The sequence below is a fragment of the Centruroides sculpturatus genome, unplaced genomic scaffold (genome assembly GCF_000671375.1).
Source record: "Centruroides sculpturatus isolate CEXI.00-Female unplaced genomic scaffold, Cexi_2.0 scaffold309, whole genome shotgun sequence".
Lineage (NCBI taxonomy): Eukaryota > Metazoa > Arthropoda > Arachnida > Scorpiones > Buthidae > Centruroides > Centruroides sculpturatus.
The window spans coordinates 700,953-719,494 of NW_019384521.1; the positions used below are offsets into that span (position 1 = coordinate 700,953).

Genomic DNA, 18,542 nt, shown 5'->3' on the forward strand with positions numbered 1-18,542 from the left:
AAATTGTAATTAGCGATAGATATGCGAACGTTCTTTATACTGAGGACCAACAATGTTGTAGCTTCTTCTGTCAATCAAATATTGGCCATTTTTTCTTCTTTCCTCTTCTAAACCTAAATACGTTTTAAGACACTCGAAAAACAAACAAATTGGATTTCTTTCTCCACTCCTCTTTGTGCACTCTCGAACAAAAACGGCATTTTTGCCTTCCTTTAACCCATTTTACTTCTCGATTTTTTCCTCGAAATGGAAGTAAGTATAGGCGAATTCTGTAAATTTTTATGTCTTCTTACATTCTGTAACAATCTGAAAGGAAATTTATATATTCAAAATAAAAATAAGAAGCAATTTTTCTATATAAATTGAATAGTAATCTTGTCTTGATTAGAATTCCTCACTTGCAAAATCCTCATTATAAGAACACGTGAGGAACATGCCTAGGGCTCTACCTCGGGAGTCTTTAGCCATGTTCTTCATCTACACGTTATTTGTTTATAATGTAAGATTAAGTTATAGAGAAACCNACTCCTCTTTGTGCACTCTCGAACAAAAACGGCATTTTTGCCTTCCTTTAACCCATTTTACTTCTCGATTTTTTCCTCGAAATGGAAGTAAGTATAGGCGAATTCTGTAAATTTTTATGTCTTCTTACATTCTGTAACAATCTGAAAGGAGATTTCTACATTCAAAATAAAAATAAGAAGCAATTTTTCTATATAAATTGAATACTAATCTTGTCTTGATTAGAATTCCTCACTTGCAAAATCCTCATTATAAACATTATCTCTTTATCTAAAATATTTCATTTATAATTTGGAATAAATAGAATTATTTAAAGTAGTGTGATAGGGGTTTAATTTTTTTTATATTTATTTCCCTTCTTAACGTAGAATTTTCTAATTAAACGAAACGTTAATTGAAAAACTTAAAGGATTTTTTTCTGTTCAAACACTTCATTCGTTTCTCACTGGGACTTCCTTAAAGTAAAAGATTCGTAACGAGTAAAATGACTTTTGTATAAGTTTTTGCTGGGAAAAAAAGAAAAAAAAAACATTTGATAAATGGATTCCGATCCCAAAAACTGGGACATCTTTACAGAAGTTGGCACAATAGTAAATGACAATTAGAGTTTCACAATCGCTGATATCAATCAAGGATGTTCTAGATGTTCAGAAACAAAGAAATGATAAATGCTGCCATTTTTGCCATTTTTCATTAATTTTCCTTAAATTGAAAAATAAAAAATCTAGTTTATAAATTCTTGCAAATTCGTAATTACAGTTTTTTTTGGAGGGAGAGAGAAGTAACGTTAAAAACCATATTTAAAATCTGTAATGTGAGGTTTTTAAGTACACTCGACGGTAATTAGGAAGAGTGAATTATAAGCCAGCAGGAGAGGAAACAAACAAAACTCTTAAGGTAATTATATAAATTTCAAGAGGGAAGAAAAAAGTAGAAGAAAGTAGAGAATGAGTTTTTACATAAATGTCATCGCATTTACATTAAGTAAAATAATTTATGAAGAAAATAATGTGCAATGATATCAAAGGCGGCTTAGGGCATCAGACTAACGTTATGGGGGATCCGGGACCGAATTTGAGCGATCGTAAAGCCTCAGTAAGTTTTGGGGTGGTCTGTTTCGGATATATTTGGGCTCCATTCCTCACCAAGTCGGTCGATTGTGGACCTTGCCGAAGATGAGTAGGATAAGCAACACTTGAGCGATCTGCCGACGATACTCTGGAGGTATTTTTATGAAAAAACTGATCCTTATTTAGGTATTTTTTATGGGAAATTAATCTTTATTTAGGTGGTGTTCTTAATGAAAAACGGACCCTTATTTAGGTGTTAGACACATGATGAAAACCGTTATAACCAGTTCCTCGGTGAGGCGCGAACCCACGACAAACTATCAGTATTTTCATTAACCCGACATTAGTGAACACTTGCGATAAGATTATAAAAACCCCTCTTCAGTAAAAATTTAAAAATTCGAATATTGCTTTAAATTTAATTGAATTACAAGATAGATTGGTTTCTAATTATAAAATTAAATGGTTTATTTTAAATATTATATACATACAAAATTTAATTTTGAAATTATTTAAAGTTATCAAGATCAGTTTAGAATAGATATTCTTAAGAAAATATGGCTGACAAGAGCATATTCAAAGTTGAATGACAAGTAGAAGAGATAAGAGTTGAATATAAAGATCTGGAATGCACGGAAGAAGATAAGATGTGCATAGGAAGTTGAAAGAATACAGCCGACTGATAGAGAAATATGTATAAAATTGTGTTATCAAAGTTTGGAGTTGAGTAGAAAATTGAATAATTTACATACAAAAATAAATATTATAAAAGTTGCCAACAAAATTGAATTTATACAACACAAATCAAGAGTGAAAAAGAAAAAATTTCATTGAAAAATAGGTTCAAAAGACTTTGCATTGATCAGAAATTGCCTTTAAACACAAATATTTAAACTAAATTTGAAATAAAAAATAAATATGATTAAATTAGCAGTAAATTAAGCATTAATTTAATAAAAAAAATCACTTTAAAATCGGATAAATCACGCAAAAACACTCAGTATCTATGTAGTACATTTATTAGAATATTAATACAAACTTAATGTGAAAAAATCGAAAAATTTAAAAATTATATTTTTTTAATAATAAAAATGTCAAAACTTTAAAAAATATTCAAATATATTCTTTTATTTTATGTAGAAAATATATCAAATTTCTGTTTTGAAAATCTTGAATGACGTAAATCCAGGATCTCCAATGGGAGATCAGCAGGATCATTTGAATCGCATTTGCTTCAGCCTCTAAAATATTTGTTACAAATTATTCATTCCATTGCAGTTTTTGCGTATTATTTATCTATTTTTCTGACAAATTATTGTGTTATTTTAAAATATAATACAATTTATAACGCTGTTACGTACTTTTGAATACTCTGAGAAGCCTTAAAAATAAATAGCAGGAGCCTTTCTCCAAGTCTGAAAGGATGTGAATTAATCTTCGTAAAAACGAATTAATCTTCGTAACGTTTAAAACGTACTCATTAAAACTGTCAAACATTTAAATTTTATATTTAGGAATGTTATAGGATTATAACTTAGAAGTTTCTTACTGGAACAAACAACATAACACGGGGAATGCTAACAGGATGTAACCCCTATTTAGATGTTAAGGGGTGAGTTTCTATGCGAAACTGGCCCTTGTTTAAGTGTTGAAGAACACCAGAAAAATCACGTGGGTAGCCCACGTGATTTTTCTGGTGTTCTTCATGTGTTTAATAGTCAGTCACACTGTAGTTAGTCACAAAAACCGCAACTAACTACAATTTTCAATGATTTTATCCACTCGACCACTAGTACACGTTGATGGAATATTAATTTTATAATTATAGATTATTTAAATATTTTTATATATAAAAAGATCTTAAATAAAATATATAAAAATATTAATACTTTACTCGATTTCAAGACGTATTCCGATTTTTGGAAAATAATTGGATGATAATTGGGAGTAAATATATTTTAAATGAAATCTTTAAATAGTGAAAACGTTTATAACGTATTTAAAATAAGACATAATTAACGGAAAATATGGAATTATATATATATAATATAATATAATATATATATTCTATTTAAGCCTAATTCCTACTTTAATTTAAGGAGAAAAATGTGAAAAAGTGTCTTAAATTTAAATTAATATATTATTATATTAAACTTTAAACAATTCAGTACATTTTTGTCATAAGTATGTCTTATTTTACTGCAAACAATTTATCTATTGACTTATTATTGTTAGCAAATACAAACAAAATGTTTAACTTTGAACTTAAACGTGTCATTGTTTTTCAATTATGTCATTCAGAGATAATGTTCGACGATCAGATTATTTAAATTTTATCTGAAATCAATCCGAGATAAGCGATAAAAATCGTTAAATTTCTTTAGATTTTACATGTAAACAGTCCTAGAAAATTTTCACTTAGACAAATTAAGTTTCATTTTAAAAATAAAATATTAAAATAAAAAAATATATATATAAATATTATACTTAAAAACTAAGTGCTTTTATTTGTAATTTTTCAATTTTTTTTTAAGTTATAAACAATAATAACGTGAAATTTCTCAATTAAAACGATTAAAATGTGCAAAGTAATTAAATGTAATTAGTAATGTAATATTAAATTTACAATTATTTACTTATATTAATTTTCTTTTATGTTATTTATAGGATATTTAGCCAGAAACTTAAGTAAATTCTAACTTAAATGTGCGTGCAAATACTATACTTATCATAAGTATTTATATTTTAAATAGTACTTTTGAATGATTATTTACATTAAATCGTAGGAAATGCTACTTGAGTGCGACTTTTAAGTATTGATCTTGAGCTTTTTTTTATATTTTACTGCAATTTCCACTTTATCCTCCGTGTAATCTATTTATAAGCAATATTTCCACACATTCCATTAGCAATATTTGAAATTTGCCGGTTAATTTTGGTAATATTTTACCTCCCAATGAACTTTAATTGTCATTTACCTCTCTACTAAGACCTTCTTCTTAAAGGCCATTAATTTTTCTTTTATAGTCTTTCATAAAAGACCGCAAAATGTCACTTTTGATGATTGATGCAAAACTATTTAAACTGATAAATTAAATTATCTATTTTGGCTATATTTAGAATCTCTAGTGAGCTGTTAATTAAAATAAAGCCTCTGGGATCGATTATTCGGTTTTAGATTCTACTTATAGATTAATTTATGCCATAATCATCAAATTATTGTTCTCTAGAGAATTGTTTTTTCTATCAATTTCCTTTCATGTTCTCACTTTAAAATATATTCCTGTGGTATTTTATATTTATAAAACGGTTATCTACAACAGAGCTCTTATGAAAATATTATTTATTTAAAAAAAATAATACAAGAGTGTGAATCTGTGATAAGAAATGAAGAAATTTTTAAATAAACACTTTCTAAAATACTGTTTCACCAAAGCTTTCAAATAACAACTTTCAAATAAAATAGTAGCCAATTATAAACGAGGATTTAAATCACCTGACATGACGTCATATGCATGACAGCAGTGGAAATACAACAGTGGCCAATTAGTTATATTTCAATTGCTAGATATGACGTTATGTCACGTGATTCAAATACTCGCTTTTTATTGGACGCTATTATACTTGTAATCGTTAGTGTCAACATACTACTGACATCCTACATTTTCATTCCATTAAAAGGAACTTTAGATATCTTTATCTCGTTTTATAGGAAGCCTATTATAATAATTTCTATTCTCGTGTTTTCTTGTGTATAGACATTTTGAGAATTTTACAATTAGACTTTAAGTAAAGAGAATATAAGAATACTGTATACAGAAATAAACTTAGGATCTAAAATAACTCTTCCGTATACAATAGTGTAATTAGAAACGATATTAAGGGGAGGCCTGAATTAGAACGTGCAAACCTACATTCACTCCTGTACAGGGCCCTCGAGAAGATGGAGCTGGAAGAACTTAGGGCCCTTAGTAGTTCCTATCCCTATAAAATTAACAGAAAATAAAATTTTAAGACTGCTTTTTATTAATAAAGAAAGAATTTACGTTATTTCCTTTGTTGCAAAAAAGAAAAAAAACAATGGCTAAAGAGGCCCGCTCTATTCTACAGCCCTGTACTATTGTATATACCTATAAATGTGGATGCACATACACTATACAAGTGATGAGTTTTCTCTTATTTACACTAGCGCTATTAATGAAGAGTAAACTCTTAGTGTACAGTACATGTATATAAGTGCTTTTGTCACATTTAAGTCTTTCTCCTGTACTTATTTATTTACCGGTATTTACTCCACTGTCCATTTATCTTATAGAATCTTAATTAGTTTCTGCAGTGTTTATAAAATAAAATATCTTGTTTTATATTACTTTATGGTATATTCTAGAATATCTCAAGTATAAAAAATAGCTAAAGATTGTTTTATATATATAAATATAAAAATTATATATATATTTGTTACGTAAAACATCATATATAATGTCTAACTCACCTTGTTTACAGGAAACAGCTTTATTGTTATTAGTGTTTGAAGGAACAAAGTCGCGTACAGGAGAGATTTTTACGTAAAACGCAATTTAAATTACATAACTAAATACAGACTTTATATCATTATCAAATTAATATTGTTTATATTAACATATTTTTATCTATTAAAATATCTAATACGCGATCAGATTTCATGTGTGACATATGAAACGATTAGACATTGTTTTATAATGAACCGAGCAACATTATATAGTAAAATATGCTAAAATATTAATTTTAATTTTATAAAATAATATTAATATTGCTTAATGTAGCCTATATACAATACAAAATGAAACAGAAAGAACGTCAAACTCGATGATGATTCATCGCTCGCAGCACACATATGACCAGTAATAACCTAGTAGTGCTGCAATCACATGATTTTCTTGTTGCCAGTCGCTTCAAGGACAGTTTATTTTTTTTTTCTATAAGCTCAACTAATGACTATCTCTTTGTAAATATTTGTGACTATTTACGAAAAAACGTAACGTGTACTGTACTTCGTTCACGAGGTAAATGGGAGTGTTCGATGACAATTATCTATTGGACAAGACAATTGTCCAACCGTCAAATACATCACCTTTGTCTCTCGTATATATCTCTTCTATAAATGCCAGAATTGAAAATTACCTTTATACTTCTCTCCACCGCAGTAAGTTACATTGTTTTCGCTTTCAGTAATTAGTCTATTGTTAATTTTACTGTAATATTGATTTATTTAAATATAGTTTAAAATATAGTTATATAAAGAATAAATTGATAGTTTTTGGTCGAGCAGAAATCAATTAATAAGCATTTTTTTTAAATACGTACAGTACTTAATACGTTTACATAGGTTGCTGGCTCAACTGTATTAGTGTTTATGTAAGCATGATAGTATTTAAACACGTGTTAAAATCGAAGTCGTGGTAACTCACAGTAGAAAATTTTAAGGAGAAAAATATATTTCATATTAATTCTATTGAAATTCTTGCTTAAGTTTTTATAAGGTCAAACCTCTGAATAACGGCCACTGATGGGAACATAAGAAACGGAGGAGATGGCCATTATTGGAGATGCTACTTTACTTGTCTACAAGGAAGTAAAATTGCAACAATGCAAAAACCTTTTTCAGCTGTAGATCTGTATTAAATATCTGATCTAATGTTTTAATCAAAATATTTTGATATAAATTATTATTTAATTATTTCATAGCAATGAATTTCGTAAAGTTTATAAGGAGCTTTCAAGAACTAAAGTTTTTAAGCCATCGAAATCAAGCCTGAAAAAGCCTTATAAAAGCCTGAAATCGAAATGATTATTTTCGTATTAAGGAACTAATTAATTAAGAAATTTTCAATACATTTAATTTTTTTTCTGTATCTTTTATTCGCTTCTAGAGGATCTTATTGTATAAACAAGCCTTTGTTTATTACACTGTTTCAGATTCACTCGTTTAAACATTGCATATCGAAAGTTTCTTTACTACTTTTAACAGGAAAACTTCATCCAACTTTTGTCCTTCTCATAAAATTTGATCGGAATCATGTAAATATTTGATATTCATTATATAATCTTATCCCATGAGATATTTACACAACAGATTCACGAGCAACATCCATTTTCTTTTGACAGTCATCTTCTATACAACTAAATCCCATCATATACAAAAAAATAACTTACTACAAGTGTCAATCATAGGGAAGAAAATATCTTCTGACCGCACAGCTTGCACTATTCATATATTTATGCTATTATATAACTTGTAGGTCCTCTTAATATATACATTTACCATTTATCTGTCTCTCTTATCCTCTAAAATTATTAAAAATTATTTTAATTTTATCCGAATAAAGTGAATAATTGCTTTTTACATCATATTTCACGCTTGTTAATAAATATATATAAATTGTATCATATCTGAATCCATATTTTATATTTATTGATCGATACATAAAAAATTTATAACGTAAACATATGAAAAATGAAAGTAAAATGAGGAAATTCCTCAATCTCGACGTTAGTTTCCGACGAGTTTATCCCTAAACAGATTAAATTTATAGTATATTTATTAAAGTATGATATTTTTTATTATCATACTTCAATTGGAGAGATTTTGAGGCATTCAAAATCCTAAAATTGGACCCAATAAAAGCAAATTTGGTTAGAAGTAAATCTGAATTGCAAATTTAAATTATTGATAATCTATGCCAGTTAATTATCTTATCGAAGTGAACGGTTGATTCTCTTTGTTCTAAACTTTAAATTATCTAATTTTAATCCTATTTAGCAACGCTTTACATTATTAATTTTGCTAGCATAATTACGGCCTATTACTTATCTAAATTAGGAATTAATCTGTCTTAAAAATAATTTCAAATTTCTCCTACACTTTATAAATTGTTGAATGAACACCAGAGAATTTGCATCTACTTTAATATGAAACTTTCAAATTATAAATAAATTTTGCAAAATTGCTACGCTAAGCCCTAGAAAATATGCTTAAGTTTGCATTTATTATAATAAACAAATACTATTTTTAAGTTTTAAACGTGAAAAATTCCCGTTAAAGAAAAAAATTCTGTGGCACGCTTTAATAATCAAACATATGAAAATTTAACATCCTTCATTCATTTACTCGCTTTACCTAACGAGGTGAATGAATTTATAAATTATTATCATTAATATAATTTTGTTTGTATTAACGCCAGAATTTCTATTTTTAATAATGCTAAAGTTAATTACGTAACATTTTACTACTCGAGTTTAAAATTAGCTTGTAAGTTTATATATTTTAAAAGAGTGGTGTGAATGAATTTTAAAGAATTTTTCGCCGAAATTCCTGAACTAAGGAAGTTAATATATTCACCCATTATAAAACTTTACATTACTTTGTTTAATATAATAATTTCCTTAATGATTTAAAGATGTGTTTACAGTATACTGCAANATTGCATACAATACTTTTGTCACTTTAAAAAAACTTGAAATTTAAGTTGTTTTTTAAATGTATTTTGCTTGCTTGTTAAAGTAAATTTCTCAAGTTTATTGAGGGCCTGATTGCTTCGTTTACGTTTTTCCTATCCCTCAACAGTTTTATAGAATAAAAACAATTTTTAAATAAGTAAAAAAAAAAAAAAATGGTAGCAGCGGATAAATCAAATAGAACGATGTGCATTTTCCCAATTTCGACATCTGTGAAGTGGCTGATTTTTTTCTCATTTCTCTTAAAAATCTCAACCCTTAAAGAAAAGTAATAACTAGAAAGTACTTTATTTTCCACTTTGTACTAAGTTTAAACTTTTCTATCAGGTATTAGGTTAGAGAGGAAAGAAAGAAATAAGAAAAAAAACATGGCGAAGATGATCCTGGCTTTATTTCTTTTGCTGATAACCGACTGGATCGGAGCCAAAGCACTTTATAATCTATCTTTAAGAGCAACAGCTGACACAGGTAAGCAAAGGTAATTTTGACTAATTTACATTAAAAAAATTGACATAAATAATTCATTAGTAAATTCTCCTTTTGTTATCGACAGTTACAATATTTTTTTTTAATTAAAATGTGTCGAGACTCTTTGATTATTCGATAATTCATCTATCATCCGAGGCAATTTAACATCATGCTCCACCCCGAATGTCAGTTAAATGAAGATGTTATCCCCGTTCGATATGAATGTTGATAAAAGCTTTCCTTTTTTATGCAAACATTGCTTATTGTGGTGATATTTACATTAGGGGTGAATGTAGAAAAGTACGTTTGCTGTTGTAATGTTTGCTAATTTTATAGTTTCGGAATGTCTTCGTAATTAATGTGTGTTTATAAAACAATTCAGAAGTCTTAATTAATTTCTATAAATGTCTCTTATGAAGCTTTATATTTAAGATGGATGTGGAATTTTTTTTATTTTAAGGGATTTTTTTCTTTAAAAAATCTACAATGAGTCGCGTAATTTTCCCGGCAAGTGCTAAAATTGTCTATGATACCGTCTGTTATGAGATTTTATTTTTAAAACTTTTTATATTTTTAATTATTATAAAATGGCGAAAAACTTAATTTTAAGGGTAGAGATGAATAATACGTGTGCAGTAATTAACACGCTGTATTGTTTATAGCTACTGAAGCAGACTTGTAGACGTTACAACATGTAAAATTCACAATTAATCAAACATGTAATATATTTAGTTCACGTCCAAGCTAAAATTCGTAGCATTGAATGCGATAAAAGACCGAAAAATTACCAATTTTTACTACCAATTCGCTCGAAAGGACACAAAATCAATAGGATTACACTGCGTTACTCGCCATTGAATACCGAGTTTAAGTGGATAAAGAGCGATCGAAATTAGATTCTTGTGTATGAAAGTATTAAAATTATATTCGATTTTGTAGTAGGAAGCAATATAATTTGAATATATTTCTAGTAAAGGGGAGGTTTCACAGTAGAAGTATTTGAATATTGCTGGAAATTATAAAGAATCAACAAGAAAAAATGGAAGAATGAGTATCAACAATCACGAAAAAACCCATTTCTTCTAAACTGTATTTTCATTTCGACATCAATCAGTCGGTTTTTGTAGATGGAACGAAGATTTCCAAGCAATCTAGCGAAAATCTGTAACGATCATTTATAACAGGAACTAGTCGTGTTGCGTTGCACGATACCAGATCCTGTTATCGAATGGATAAGTAAAAATTTCAATTTATTTCTGTAATCACTTTCTAATCATTACTTCGAATAACTTTTATAACTCAAAAATTATAAAAAAGAATCAAATATACTCCAGTTTAAACCCGAAGTTCGATTATTATGGCTGCAACATTGATATATATTCTAGAAAATTTAATAAAATTTTTGGTTTTTTTAAGAGAAAAATATTAGAAAGTAGTATATCAAACTAAAGAATATTTTAAGACATTTTTCCAATTTCTCTCTTCTTTTTTTGAGTTTGAAAAAAAAAATGATGTTCAAAATATTGTAGAAAAATTTCTAGTATATTATTCACGAGAAATTTAACATATTGAGAAATTTTTTTATTGTTTTTACATGAAAATTAATATAAAAATTTACTAGAATTTACTACAGTACAATACAATACAATATACAAATAATTTTTCTACAATGATTACATTATATAAATTAATAATTTTTGTATAGAATTTCGTATTTTATTTATAAAAATTCATTCCTTTTTTATTATATTTTAGACGCGCTACGAAGATAAATTCCAGAATAATTCTAGAATTCTTTAGCGCCTCTAGAACACAGTGAAAAGGAAAGAATTTTTAATAACTTGTTCAAGCGTTTAGCGTTAAGTAACTGATAAAATCCTTGAGAAAATAATGAAAAATTTTGATAAATTGCATAAAAATTCGAATTTCTAATCCGTTTCTTCACTAATTTTTAACACAAAGTACTTTACATAACGTTATCTATAATTTCAAAATAATTTATATAGGAAATTAACATTTCGTCACTCCTGCCATCTATTGCAAAAACGAAACACTAACAAAATTAAATTAATTTTTAAATAAATAATAAAGATTTATTCAACATTTAACTCCATTTTACTCTTTATAATTACTTAACAATTAATCACGATATAAATTAAATTAAATAGGTAATTTTAATATAACTCTTTTAGTATTGTTTTTTTACTCTTCGAGAGCATTACAATAACCTGAAAATTTTTATTCTAAATAAAAACAATTTTTAAATAAGTAAAAAAAAAATGGTAGCAGCGGATAAATCAAATAGAACGATGTGCATTTTCCCAATTTCGACATCTGTGAAGTGGCTGATTTTTTTCTCATTTCTCTTAAAAATCTCAACCCTTAAAGAAAAGTAATAACTAGAAAGTACTTTATTTTCCACTTTGTACTAAGTTTAAACTTTTCTATCAGGTATTAGGTTAGAGAGGAAAGAAAGAAATAAGAAAAAAAACATGGCGAAGATGATCCTGGCTTTATTTCTTTTGCTGATAACCGACTGGATCGGAGCCAAAGCACTTTATAATCTATCTTTAAGAGCAACAGCTGACACAGGTAAGCAAAGGTAATTTTGACTAATTTACATTAAAAAAATTGACATAAATAATTCATTAGTAAATTCTCCTTTTGTTATCGACAGTTACAATATTTTTATTTAATTAAAATGTGTCGAGACTCTTTGATTATTCGATAATTCATCTATCATCCGAGGCAATTTAACATCATGCTCCACCCCGAATGTCAGTTAAATGAAGATGTTATCCCCGTTCGATATGAATGTTGATAAAAGCTTTCCTTTTTTATGCAAACATTGCTTATTGTGGTGATATTTACATTAGGGGTGAATGTAGAAAAGTACGTTTGCTGTTGTAATGTTTGCTAATTTTATAGTTTCGGAATGTCTTCGTAATTAATGTGTGTTTATAAAACAATTCAGAAGTCTTAATTAATTTCTATAAATGTCTCTTATGAAGCTTTATATTTAAGATGGATGTGGAATTTTTTTTATTTTAAGGGATTTTTTTCTTTAAAAAATCTACAATGAGTCGCGTAATTTTCCCGGCAAGTGCTAAAATTGTCTATGATACCGTCTGTTATGAGATTTTATTTTTAAAACTTTTTATATTTTTAATTATTATAAAATGGCGAAAAACTTAATTTTAAGGGTAGAGATGAGCTTTGATAAATTATAAACCTTAAGTCCGACCCTACTCAAGATACGATGCACGATCACCCTCTATCCCCCCTCCCCGTCGACCTTTAACCACCAAAATTTAATAGCATTAATGCCCACAATGCATAAATTTTCCTGCAAAATTTCAGAAATTTTCGACAAAAGGCACAGGAGTTATTAAGCTTTGAACTGGATAAACAAAATCGTGCCCCCCTCACATACACACTAACATTCATACATACAGAAAAATTTCCCGAATTTTTTTTCATTTCTCAATATTTAAAGATTCCCTGAGTCTGAGGGGTTATTTTTTGACCGATCGCCATACTTTTTCACTGTTATATATATATATATATAACAGCTAATTGCTGGTTAACTTATAAATAAAACGCTAGAAGATAAAGCAAAACAAAAAGTAATTGGAACAAACATCAAAATTAAAGACATATTAAAAGTTTGGTTATTTTAAGCCAGCTTAAATCAACAGCATTATTTTGGCAATGCTTCCAAATCCAGAAAAAGGCCCTTTACTCTATGAAATCATCACTAAGAATATGATTCATGGACCGTGTGGTGTCTTCATTAACTATTACGCAATACTACTTACATAATAATGAATTAAATTATCACAAGATGTAAAGGGATGAAATCAGCAGACTTCTAGGTTTTATGGTAGCGTATATTTCCCACAGGATCCAAGAGGATAACTATAAAAACTTTGGTCCATTGATTTAGAAGTATATAGGGAACATACAGGCAGACGTTCTATTATATAGGTAACACAGAATTTAAGAATGAATTTATCTTATAAACTAACACCAGTGTCGATCTGTATATGTATTGGGTGTTCCGGCCAATTATAATATGTCTAGAAATTTAATTTTCTACATAAATTTAAACTCAAATTTTTCGGTAGATTTTCTGCAGTAAGTATATATTAATATTTACTGAAATGAAGGTGTATTGATGGAAATATCGAAAGGTTGGAGAAATAATGATAAGCTGGGCGTATTATTGATCCTATTTTCCAGATTTTTAATGCTTAAAAAATGTATTTGTATCTGTAAATTTTATTGTAAAAATCTTCACAGAATTCTATTTATATTTCTATTTATAGGGATTTAACAACGTGTTTTTGATTTATATTCTGAATAAATTTATAAATTATTTTTAATATTTTAAAATATAAATAAATTGTTAATGTGTTTCAGATTGCAAGAAGATTCAGGAAGATGTGAAAATTTACTTATCAGTTTCATCTCTAGCTTGGGATAAGAATTCTATAATTAAAAAACGTCAGATAGAATTAAATTGGGACGTGAAAAGCCCAAAACCTAAAGATGCAGTTGCTTTGTTCGATTCTCTTCCTATTGAACACATAAACCCTCTTCAGATTGTTTACGTGGCAAATCAACACACGGGGTATTATAGAACTAAATATGAATTGCCATATTTGAACTTCACCAAAGATAATATTACAGATGGTTGTTTGAACTACTATATAGCTTACATAACAGATGATAAGATAACCCATCTTAACTGCTTGAAGACAAGACCAAGATGGATGAACAAGAACCGAAAATATATAAGTAACTTGTCATTAACGGAACTGATGATACCAGGAACACACGATTCGGGTAGTTACGCTACTTTTCCTTATGATGATGGTATTGTTACAATCATATCAAGGTATGTTTACGCTCAAGAAGAAAGAATTTTTAATCAGTTAACTTATGGAATTCGCTACTTTGATTTGAGAGTGGCTCGTGTTAACCATCAGTTTATTATACAGCACGGTAGTATCATTACCAAAAACACATTGGAAGAAGTTCTATCTGACGTTCTTGATTTTGTTGAAACCACCAAAGAAATTGTTATCTTAGATTTTCACAGGCATCCGGATCATGAAAACGTTCAGGTAGACTTACTTAATTTTATTAAAAGTAAATTAAACCCGTATTTAATACCAAAAGGGAGCAAGTTGAAGCTAGGAGATATCCTGGACAGCCCTTATCGGATTTTAGTGACTTTTAATCAGGCTAAAATTTCGGATCCAAAACTTTGGCCATCACTATGCCAAATCTGGCCAGATGTTCTAGAGGTAGAAGACCTTAAAGAATTCTTTTCTGCCTTTTATAATAGGTCTGAAGTTCCACCTTTTCTATGGTCGGCAATGGCAGAACTGACTCCAGATATGAAGTATATACTCGAACATCCAGATCAGGGATTAAGGGTTTTGGCAGATTTTGTCAATCGTAACATCACTGATTGGTTTAGAGATATGTGGGGAAAGTTTTCGAACATCGTTGCCACCGATTACTTTTTAGGTAACGATATTATATCGGTAGCCATCGACATCAACCGGAAGAAAAAGTGTGAAAGTAGAAAACCTCCCGCTGAAGAAGTAAGCACGTTTTCATGTTCTCCTCAATGAAATTTATTTGCACGTGGATACTGTCTAAAATGTTGTCAAACTGTTTACGAGACTCCGCTCCTATAAAAAAAAATTGTAAATTAAATTATTCAAATGACATTTCAATACGTTTTGTTATATACTATGTAAAAGGAATTTAATGGCGTATAATTATGCTGATAATTAATTTGTGAATAAAAACTGCATTTATAATAACTGATAGGTAATAAATATATTTTTCTATTTAAAAATTTCCATTAAACTGTTGTAAAACTTTAGATTTAAAGAAGTTAAGGCCTTAGTACGAAGTTAAGGCCTTAGCCTACTGCTCTGGGATACCCGTGATCGAATCTGGAGACGAAAAACTCCACGAATTTTTCGGGAATGGTCTGACCCAAATATTTTTTTTCGGGTTCCGTTCTTCACCGCGCGGCTACCTGACCGAATTCACAATGAATTTCAAAAAGCCCTCTTATTGCACACAACAGTTAAGGAATTCAAAGGCGCGTTATAACTTTATGGGGCCCAGGCGAATTTGAATTATAGGGCCCGAATTTCAGTGTTGACTTCAGTCATTTTTCTTCGGAAGGATGTTTTAGAAGAAATATTTTCTTATAAAAGATTGGTTTGGGGCCCCAGGCGATTGCTATTTTTGTCTATGAAGAAATTAAAAGAACATTTCAGATTTAAATTGTGGTTAATTGTGGCAAAGATTATTCTTAACTTAACCAAACATCGTCTTCATATATTTTGGGAGTAAGCTATATAAATAAATAGCAACTAAATTTACTTTAAAATATATTTAAATATGTATATTTTTTAAACTAAAGAAACATTTCCTCAATTTATAGAAAGATTATTCCATATTATTCTTTATTTTTAGCTTCTTTTCAAAGATTTCTATTAGAGGAAAAAATATATTTATTTAAATAAGTTTAAGAGATTTGAATAATAAATTCTATATAATTAATTCTTTAAAATGAAAAAGAACTTAATAGAAATCTAAAAGTATGAATTGCTTTTATGAATATAAACAATCTCTGGTATTGAAAGATAAAATTGTCTTCTCCTCTTTTCATTTTTCTCGTCTCGAACAAGTGAATAATGCAGCTGCATCCAGATTCCTTTACTTCTACTGACAGTTGACTTGACAGATGGAAGAACTTCGATCGATATTTTAAAGATTACTATCGAAGCAGACCCGAATCTCATTTGTCAATTATGTTCTATAGAATATGTTCCTTCCCAATCGCCCATCCGTAAACATTCCAATAAAATAAATTACAACAAACAGATTTAAGTAATTGTAATCATTTAAGCTTGGTTACAATTTGGCTCCATGCTTTAAGGCTGTTAAAGCCTACGTTATACAGCTGTTTAAAGTGTATAAGTGCGTTTAAAGGTCTAAAATATTTATTTTTTTATTAAAAATTCTTGTATAAATACGTATAATTTTTACTATTCCGGCTCTGTTATAGCCTATATAACAGAGGAAAAGTATGGCGATCGCTCAAAAAAATGACCCTCTCCAATGTTGGACTCGGGGGACCTTGTAACGTCGAGAAGAGCAAAAAATTTGCGGGGTTTTCCGTATGTATGGGTGTTAGTATGTGTGTATGGGGGCATAATTTTGTTCACCCTCTTTTTGAAGCTTAATAACTCCTGTGCCTTTTGTCGAAAATTTCTGAAATTTTGCAGGGAGATTTGTGTATTAGGGGGATTGATGCTATTAAATTTTGGTTGTTAAAGGTCGAGAGGGTGGGGAGATAAAGAGGCTCTTAATATATCGAATAGGGTCGGACTTAATGACGATTTTACTCGTTATTAGACCTGTATTTACAAATTTTTATAAAACCCATTCATACCCTCCCTCAAAATTAAGCTTTTTGTCATTTTATTATAATTAAAAATATAAAAATATTTTAAAATAAAATATCGTAACAGATGGCGCCACACGCAGTTTTAAATGTTGCCGGGAAAGTTAAGCAATTCGTTTCTAAATTTTTAAATTTAGATATAAATCTTGTTTGATTATTATTATAATAGTGTATAAGGCGTTTAATATGGTTAATTAAAGTAAAATTTAATGATATTTTGAAAGTTAAATTGCTTAATTAACGTTATTTAAAGATTATATTACACTGTTTTTAGATATAAAATGCGATTTTATTGAGTTAGAAAGTGAATAAGTGTAAGCATAAAATGATTTTTTTTTTCAATTTTATTTAGTTACAAAGAAGAGTTTATAATATGGTTTAGGAAAGAAAATCTTATAAAAGTTAAAAGCTTAGCTTCAAATTAACCTATAGATTTCTTTTTTCTTAGTTTATTTTTATTTATTTTTTTTCCTTTGTATATAGTTTCGGTCATAAGAATTTAATTTTAAACGAACGTAAACAAAGAATCAAGCCATTAAAGCAACGTAAAACGATAAAAAAAATTACTGAATAATTTCCGTTAATTAAAAATAAAGCGCGGAGTAATTTTGAACTTTTTTCCACTCTAAAATTTGTTTTTTTATTTAAAATTTTGTAGTTTTTTCGATTTTTTTTTAAATCTTGCTGATAATTACGGTCATTCACACCTGAATTTGATGTGTGGACATTTCTTGTTTATTCTGAGACCACACAATAAACACCATCCATCCTCTGCAGCAGCCGAAAGGAATGAGATTTAAAGGAAGAAAAACTCACTTTTAGTAGCTAAAAATAGGAATTAATGAAGCAAACAAGATTAAAAAACTTCTAAAAGTAAAATTTTTTTAAATAAAAAAGAAAATTTTATACTCAATTCTTACGAAACATATAAAAACCATAACTAAGTAATTATACAAGCTTTCCCTTTGAGTAATTTTAATCAATATATGTCATAAAACATTTGCCTAAATTTTATTTAAATAACATTAATATATTTTGAATTAATGGTCTAAGTGTACATAAGTTGGAAGCATCCATGTTAGTTTCTTTTATGAAAAAAATATGATTTAACATATATATATATATATGTAGGCTTATGTAGGGTTGGGATTTTTGTCATTGATCTGACAAATCAATTTTCATAGAATAAAAATAAATTTCGTGGATATGACAAGGCGCGAGTGAAAAGATGAGAAACGAAGAAGTAAATTCTCCTGTAGCGGAAATGATCGATAGAAGGATCTCGGTAATAATGCTGACGTCATTTCCTGAAGTTTAAAAGTCGGGGAAGTGATGACTGAAGTGTCACGTGTCTGACTGTACACGGACTCTCCCCCCCCCCTTTTTTTAAATTTCTCCACGCTTCTCTAAGATCTAAAATTTAGTTTTCTTAATATATTTCCGTGTTTACTATCGAGATAAAACGATGCGGATCGATTTTATTTATT

At 28.5% G+C, this 18,542-nt stretch overlaps 1 protein-coding gene across 2 annotated transcripts; it reads left to right on the plus strand.

The window, feature by feature from the left end:
* Positions 1–6,473: 6,473 nt before the first annotated feature.
* On the plus strand, positions 6,474–15,394 carry LOC111622758 (PI-PLC X domain-containing protein 1-like). Of its 2 annotated transcripts, XM_023365184.1 has the most exons (3): positions 6,474–6,774; positions 9,414–9,554; positions 13,977–15,394. In XM_023365184.1, exons 1-3 carry the CDS (start codon positions 6,639–6,641, stop codon positions 15,197–15,199), a joined length of 1,500 nt encoding a protein of 499 aa, XP_023220952.1. In that variant the 5' UTR covers positions 6,474–6,638; the 3' UTR covers positions 15,200–15,394. The 2 variants fall into 2 exon arrangements, with proteins under 2 accessions (XP_023220952.1, XP_023220953.1); XM_023365185.1 differs by lacking the exons at positions 6,474–6,774; positions 9,414–9,554 and adding an exon at positions 11,971–12,146.
* Positions 15,395–18,542: the final 3,148 nt, after the last annotated feature.

What these genes read in the sequence shown, in the direction of transcription:
- LOC111622758 (XM_023365184.1), top strand. Translation starts at nt 6,639, where the DNA reads ATGGGAGTGTTCGATGACAATTATCTATTGGACAAGACAATTGTCCAA. An exon ending in TTATACTTCTCTCCACCGCA is followed by an intron (nt 6,775 to 9,413) that starts GTAAGTTACATT and finishes CTTTTCTATCAG; the next exon opens with GTATTAGGTTAGAGAGGAAA. An exon ending in AAGAGCAACAGCTGACACAG is followed by an intron (nt 9,555 to 13,976) that starts GTAAGCAAAGGT and finishes AATGTGTTTCAG; the next exon opens with ATTGCAAGAAGATTCAGGAA.